Genomic DNA, 7,748 nt, shown 5'->3' on the forward strand with positions numbered 1-7,748 from the left:
ATGACCCCTGGGTACAATTCTATGAGGATGCAGGTACAGGTGGCTTATACTACGGGAGGTGCTGCCAGGGAAATCTGGGTACCAATCCCTTTCCATGGCCAGTAATGGTGAGCAGTCCAGGGCGAGAGACGGCTGGAATACGGATCTTTACCCTCTCCTCCCCACTGCTGTAATGTATTGGAGGTGGCATACGTGCTTGACCCTTAATTTCCTTCCCTTTGCAGAGGGGGAACACACTCGCTGCAAAACAGTCCTGACAGCCAAAGTCGGAGGGCTCATGGCGTTTGCTACTAAACGGAGCACGTGCATCGGTTGCCGGGCTGTGCTCAACCACCATGGTGAGATCCTGTCCCCGCCTGTCTTTCCTGGCCTCCGCTTGGCAGAGTCTTATGTCAAAAACAAGTCCCCTCCCCTCCCCCACCACGCGCTTCTAACCAGCAGCGCATGTTGCAAGTTCCTTTTGCCGGAATTTGCCACAGAGTGGAGCGTGTGTCACAAAACGGTGCCTCTGCTGAGCTTTCGTTACCAGCAGGAAAGCCTTGCTGTACACACACACACACACACACACACACACACACACACACACTGACCTCTGGGCGCCTCTGCTTACTTCCCTGTTCTCCCTCTTTCTCAAGTTTGCAGGGGGGGGGGGGCTACTTGCAAGTTGTGGGAGAGGATCTGAAACCAAGTTTCTGGGTTTGTTTGAAGATATGTGGCGCTGTTAAAGGGGGTGGGCTCTGCCAGGATTCCTGAATACCCTGGGATGGGAGTAATTTCTCGTGGGTGGTTTGGAGAACGGCTGGGAACAGAGGGCCTTCTTGGCAGTGGCACCCTCCCTGTGGAACGCCCTCCCACCAGATGTCAAAGAAATAAACAACTGTGACTTTTAGAAGACATCTGAAGGCAGCCCTTTTAGGGAAGTTTTTAATGTTTGATGTTTAATCATGTTTTTAATCTGTAGGGGGCTGCCCAGAGTGGTTGGGGAAACATAGCCAGATGAGCAGGGTATAAATAAGTTCTTATTCTTATTCCTGGGTTCTTTCCGGGCACTTACCGGAGATTTCCCAAAAGTCTTACATGCACTAGAGAAAGAGACAGAAGTTTTTTGTGACAAGAGCCCTCTCTGACTGCAAACCTGATCACGTTGCACCAGAAAGGCAGGTGCCTCGCAGCAAGGAGATGGCAGAACGAGTAACTTTAGATCAATCCGACACAGCGAAAATTCCTCCCCGGACCCAAAGGCAGAGGAGGCCGGTCAGGTCCTGGGCATGAGCAAAAATTCATTCCACCTCATCGTCTCAGCAGGAGTGTAAACAGGCTGCCTTGCCATTTCATCCTGATTGTGGCTTTCCTTTGGAATGGGGCGGCGGGGAAGGAACTCCGAAGTGGAAATGGGATAGGGAGGAAAATGGCTTTCTGGTGTGCTTTCCTCCATCAGGTGCTGTGTGCAAGTTTTGCCTGGGCCGCCAGTCTGAGCTTTACCAGAAGGAGGTAAGTGGTAGGCCCACTGGGTTGGGTGGGAGAGCAAGGGACTCCGCCAGCAAAGACATAGGAGGAGCCTAGGTGGCCTGCACACTGGACTGAGGCACAAGCCTCTGAATTAAACTTGTACCTTGGAAATTCCTCCCTTCCCTAGGAGAGGAATGGGGCTGCGAGCAAGCCACTGGGAATTTTAAGGGGATGGGAAATGGGGTTTCCTGGTGTAGTAGCCCGTGGACTGACCTGGGAAGTCTCTGGTTTGACGCTCACTTTGCCATGAACTCACTGGGTGGCCTTAAGTCTACCTTTCACCCCCATCTGCAGTATGGAACAAATGATGCTGAACTACTTGTAGACATTGTGAGGATCCACAACCACAGTCTGCGTGGGTTTTGAAAGGGCCATGGAACAATTGGGTCCAAGTGCCTTGGTCCTGCCACCCGCCACCTCTTCTCCCTCTCCCCACAGGTGACCCATCTGAGCTCTCTGGAGGAGAAGTTCTCGCGCTTGTGGACGCAGTGCCAGCGGTGCCAAGGGAGCCTGCACGAGGATGTGCTGTGTACCAGGTGAGGGGCTGGCCGCTCACCACGCCTTTGCAGCCACCAGCTCTTGCCCGTTCCCACGGGATAATGGGCTAAAATATGACTTTACGCCACCCCTGGGTGTTTACAGCTGCTTATCAGGCTGGTTTGAGAACAGCAAACAGATGGCTCCCGCAGAGAGCTAGCGGGGTGCTGGTACTCCTGAAGATGTTTATTACCTTTATAAATATAACACCTGTCAGATGCTGGCAGCGGCCAGGGGTGTGGAGAGAGAGAGAGAGAGATAGAGATAGAGCCTTCTGCTCCGGCACATGAGATATCAGCTGGGGTTGCTTGGATATACCAGTGGGACATACTTGTGTGTAAATCGGGAAACAAGGGCCACCACGGTCTAGTGTGTACAGGTAGCAAGTCCTGAGGTTGGCAGAGTGGGCTGTACCTTTTTCTTCTGCATGAATAGGGTACCGTTTCTGAATGTTCCATTCAAACTCCCCCAAACACAAATTCCTTGCAAATAGATGACAAGCCCAGCGTTTTCTCCCTGCCGCACTAGTTTCCTTGCAGAGTATCGTATTTTTCGCTCTATAAGAAGCACCAGACCACAAGACGCACCTAGGTTTTGGAGGAGGAAAACAAGAAAAAAAATATTCTGAATCTCAGAAGCCAGAACAGCAAGAGGGATCGCTGCTCAGTGAAAGCAGCAATCCCTCTTGCTGTTCTGGCTTCTGGGATAGCTGGGCAGCCTGCATTCGCTCCATAAGACGCACACACATTTCCCCTTACTTTTTAGGAGGGAAAAACTGAGTCTTATAGAGCAAAAAATACGGTATTTCTAGAGAGGAACGCTCCAAAACAAGAATCCCCGCCCCACCCGCAAACCTGCAGCCTGAAGCAGTATAGCCCATTCTACCACCTCGTACAAATTGACAGAAACAGGGAACAATTATGTGAGCCAAGATTTATGGATTCTGTTGGGCCTCTTTTCCTTCAGGGGAGACCCAGTTTTCCCCACTAGTGTTTCCAAGCATCATCAGGCATCTTCTGTTAGTCTCCTAAATGCAGGCTGCCAATTAAGTGTCTGCTCCCCGTCACTCCCACCCCTGAACGTTTTTTTCTCCCAACTCCTTTCAGCCGCGACTGCCCCATCTTTTACATGAGGAAGAAAGTGCAGAAGGACCTTGATGACCAGGAAGTGCTGATCTCACGCTTTGGCCCTCCCACGTGGTGATACCTCTTTGCCTTCCGTTCATCCGTCTGAAACCCACCACCACCCATTATTCCCTTTTAAAGGCGCAGCAAGGCCCGGTTATGCTGCAGGGGAAATTGCTCCCTCCCCTTGCCCAGTTCTGCGCTGGGCATCGCTTCTGTTGCCAGGATCAATGGTTGATACCATCAGGAAAGCTCCCTGGAGATGATTGTGGGGGCTACGTTTTGTATGAATTTCTACTAATAAAGATTTCTTTTTTTCTACATGAGAGTGGCTTATGTGGGGTAACCTGAGCTGCTCTTGAGCTCTACAGGAGGAGGACTAAAGGATAGCAGAAGCCAGATGTGTTTTAGGATAGAAACCAGTGGAAAAAAGACAGTCACGGAACCAAAAAATTACACAAAACAAATGAAATGCCGTGAAAATCCCTGATGTTTTTTGTTGGCTATGAAAGTGAGTTGTAAACTTAATATTAGGATGAATGTTCTGACACCATATAAAAAAAATATTGATATTACTAACGTTCCTAAATACAAAGAAAAGGTCTTCCACAAATCTCTTATATATGAGTATTTCATCAAAATAAGGATTAGCCATTCAGTTATAAAAGATATCTTCCTCGAGTTGATTAGTTCAGTGAAACAAGTTTTGTAGCCGGCATCTCGTTAAGTCTTTGTTTTATTCTAGGTTAATTTTTTCCCTTAAACTTTTTGATTTTTCTTACTTAGTTTAACTCTATAGTCAATTACGTCTCATTTTCACGGCATTTCCATTTGTTTTGTGTAATTAGATGTGTTTTAGGAGCAGGTGACTGCAGGGACCACTAGGCTCAAGAAACACCTGCCATACGGAAGCTATAAAGGTGGCACCACTGACCTCTATTGCCAGGTGTTGCATTAACGTTTTGGGGTTTGCTTTTGTTTTATTCCTAGGAGAACTTTACCTGAGACTCTTAATCTGAGGGTGATGGGTTTGAGCCTCGCATTAGTAAAAGGTTCCTGCATTGCAGAGGGTTGGACTAGATGACCCTGGTGGTCCCCTCTGACTCTACAATTCTATGATCAGCATGCATTCAACAAGCAAACGTAAAAGGGGTCCTTCTGCATCATGCAAAAGACCTATCTAGTTTCCCACAGCGGTCAGAGACTTGTGAGAAGCCCACAAGCAAAACAAGAGGGCAATGGCCCTCTCCCACTTTCCATGCCCTAGCAGGATGAAATCAGATTTGTGCTTGCAACTTTATTGTCTTATATGATGAGGGGTAAACATGGAAATTTGAGCATCAAAGGCAATCTCCTGATGGCATTTCGAGATGGCACATAGCGTTGCCCTTGCCATGTTCTGCACATCCCAGTTCTCATGATCCGCTCCTCCTCCACCGCCACGGTCATTCGCCAAACGAGATAAGGAGGACCATAAATTACTCCTAAACATTTATTTAGCGCCGGCTGAGTGCATGGTGTTGCCCGCTTGCACTCCATGACCAGGTGGTTGCAGTCAACCTTAGTGTGCGACCAAAATAATGCGAATAAAAGCAGTTAACTCAGGTGGCTAGAGAGTTGCTTTTTTGTTTTTAAGCGCGCAGGAATGCCAGGCTTCAAATCCCAGCTTAGCCAGGACGTGTCGTTCTGGGGCAAGTTGGAAGATAGGAAGAAGCTCTGTTCTAACAGGTCAGTCTGTTTATTCTAGCCCAATACTGTACAGTGGTACCTCGGGTTACATACGCTTCAGGTTACATATGCTTCAGGTTACATACGTTTCAGGTTACAGACTCCGCTAACCCAGAAATAGTGCTTCAGGTTAAGAACTTTGCTTGAGGATGAGAACCAAAATCGTGCTCCGGCGGCGTGGCAGCAGCAGGAGGCCCCATTAGCTAAAGTGGTGCTTCAGGTTAAGAACAGTTTCAGGTTAAGTACGGACCTTCGGAACGAATTAAGTACTTAACCTGAGGTACCACTGTATACTGAAGCTGAGGATAGCAGTCCAGAGTCTCAGGCAATTGTACCTGCTTCTCCCCTCTTCTTCTAACTTGGGAGTGGGGAAGCTTTGGTCCTCCAGATGTTTCTACACAACAACTCTCATCAGCCCCAGTGAGCATAGCCAGTGGCCAGGCCTGATGGAAGCAACATCTGGAGGACCAAAGGTCAGCAAAGTATGTCTTCAGCTGCTGACCTACAGTCCTCCCCTCCCCACACCCAGTTGCCTTCCTCTCAGCTTCAATTTCCTAGCTGTAAAATCATTAATTTTTATCCTACCCTTCCTCCAAGAGAATCGGGCAGAGGCGGATTTAGGGGAGCACGACCGGTTCGGTCACACTGCCTGCGGAGCCCTGGGGACACCACAACCATAATGTGTAGCTCAGTTGGTGGAGCATGAGATTCTTAACCTCAGGGTCGTAGATTTGAGCCCCATGTTGGGCGAAAGTTTCCTGCAATGCAGAGGGTTGGACTAGATGACTCGCGGTCCCTGCCACCTCTGCAATTCTGTTATTTAGAAAGCAGCAGGAGAAGGGTGAATAAATGAAAATAAAAGGTTTTCTTCCCTTTGCTAAAAAGAAAAAAAACAATGGAGCAGGAGAGACGGGCGCCAAATGTTGGCGTCACACAGGGTGCCGCTGAAATTTGAGACCCCCAGGTCCGCCGTTGAATTAGGGGTGCATGCATGGGGTGTTCTCTGCCTGCTTAATCCTCCACACCCCTGCCAGGTAGTTCAGGCTGGGAGCTGGCAACTGGCTCAAGGTCACCCGGTGTCCTTTATGGGTGGACCAACCGGGTCTCAGGCTTGCAGGGTTGTAGCAAGGAAGGTGGCTTCACAGGGCATGAAAAATGTGATGAAATGCCGTGTTGCACACTTCAGCTAGTAACTGGGGCTTCCGGCAGTGACCTTTGACCCTTCCTTATAACTTGGCCTGACCGCAGCTGGTGGCTGGTGGTAACATCTTCCTGCCCTACTCCCTTGAAGATGGGATGTCACCAGTTAGTTAGAAACTTGAGCAAGGAGTGGGGAGGGGAGAGATTAAAGGAGGCAGTAAATTGGGGCTGGTGCAGGCTCTCCTCCCCCCCACACTTTCCCCCTATTCTCTATTGAGTCAGGGCCCTCCCCCAATCCAGATGGAGGAGTTAGGGCAGCGGAGATAATGAGGAAAGGTGTCTTAAGGAGATAAGCAATCTTCCAGATTCTTTCGCAAGTCATGACTCCCTAGCCACTCATGTGAGCATCCCTCATGAGGTGGGGAGGGCGCAGAATGGTGCCAGGTTGTACCCACAAGGGAAGAGCTCTGCCGGGTCAGGCCAGCAGCCCATCTAGTCCAGCATCTGTTTTTACAGTGGCCGAACAGATCCCACAAGCAGATCCTCAGTGCAATGGTTCTCTCCGGTTTCCAGAAACTGGAATTCGGGCACATACTCTGACTGGATAGCACGGTTGATCAGAGCGTGGTGCTGATAACGGCAAGATTGCCGGCTGCATATCCCTGCAGATGATCCTTGCACCCTTCCAATTCTGGGATTCTGTGCTGCCTCCACAGTGGAAGCCGAACTCTCCACTGGTGGTGCTCAGTGAATTTTGCAAAGCTCCTTTGCCTACCCATTAGAAGGTTTTGCGAGTCCGGTAGCAGGTTAAAGAGAGCAGATTCGTGGCGACATAAACTTTCTTGCTTCGTTGCATAAAGCTTTATCCTTAGGCGTGGGTTTCCCTTCCACCCTTGGCTCAGGTTAACAGTTTTGTCGCTTAGTGAGCAAGAGTTCCTTTGCTTTTTTCTGCTTTCCCGCATGTGCAGTACAGTGGTACCTCTGGTTACATACGCTTCAGGTTACATATGCTTCAGGTTACAGACTCCGCTAACCCAGAAATAGTACCTCGGGTTAAGAACTTTGCTTCAGGATGAGAACAGAAATCGTGCTCCGGCGGCACAGCAACAGCGGGAGGCCCCATTAGCTAAAGTGGTGTCTCAGGTTAAGAACAGTTTCAGGTTAAGAACGGACCTCCGGAACGAATTAAGTACGTAACCAGAGGTACCACTGTATGTGAAACCCACAGGATGACACAAGACAGAAAATGCAAGTACATTTCAGCTTTTATGCTTCCCTGCCCCCTTGGCAGCTGATGCAAAGTCACTTTGGTGGCATTGGGTCAGTTGACCACACACCAGACATTCTTTAAAAGAAGCAGAGTTTGCTAGTTAAAGTTAATTGCCCCCCCCCACCCACGAAGATTTACCCTGTCTTCCTACTAAAAGTCTCAACGCGGCTCACAGTTTGAAAAAGCGACCACCATTATTACTAAACAACGGTAACAACAAGCCGTGAAAACCAAAAAGGAACAATCGGTTCTATTTCTCCATAACATCCGAATGAGGAGAGGCTGTGCAGTCCCTAGGCTGTTGCCTGGATGAAGTGGTCAAATGGATGGCGAAAAACAAGCTAAGGTTGAATCCTGGCACTGTGGGTGAGTAGCTCCCATGTCCGAGAAATTGGTCAGTTGCCAACCCTGGATGGCAGTGCTGGATTAAACCCTGTGAA

General features: G+C 49.2%; 1 protein-coding gene across 2 annotated transcripts in view; it reads left to right on the forward strand.

Moving 5' to 3' along the window:
- POLD1 (DNA polymerase delta 1, catalytic subunit) overlaps nt 1-3,491 on the forward strand; it is a 32,553-nt gene extending 29,062 nt beyond the window's left edge. For both annotated transcript variants that reach the window (XM_028702168.2, XM_028702169.2), the window contains exons 24-27: nt 225-338; nt 1,439-1,491; nt 1,948-2,045; nt 3,153-3,491. In XM_028702168.2, coding sequence (XP_028558001.2) covers nt 225-338; nt 1,439-1,491; nt 1,948-2,045; nt 3,153-3,249 — 362 coding nt within the window. In that variant the 3' untranslated portion in view covers nt 3,250-3,491. The remainder of the gene's footprint in view (nt 1-224; nt 339-1,438; nt 1,492-1,947; nt 2,046-3,152) is intronic.
- Nucleotides 3,492-7,748: the final 4,257 nt, after the last annotated feature.

Source organism: Podarcis muralis, chromosome 13 (genome assembly GCF_964188315.1).
Source record: "Podarcis muralis chromosome 13, rPodMur119.hap1.1, whole genome shotgun sequence".
Taxonomy (NCBI): Eukaryota; Metazoa; Chordata; class Lepidosauria; order Squamata; family Lacertidae; genus Podarcis; species Podarcis muralis.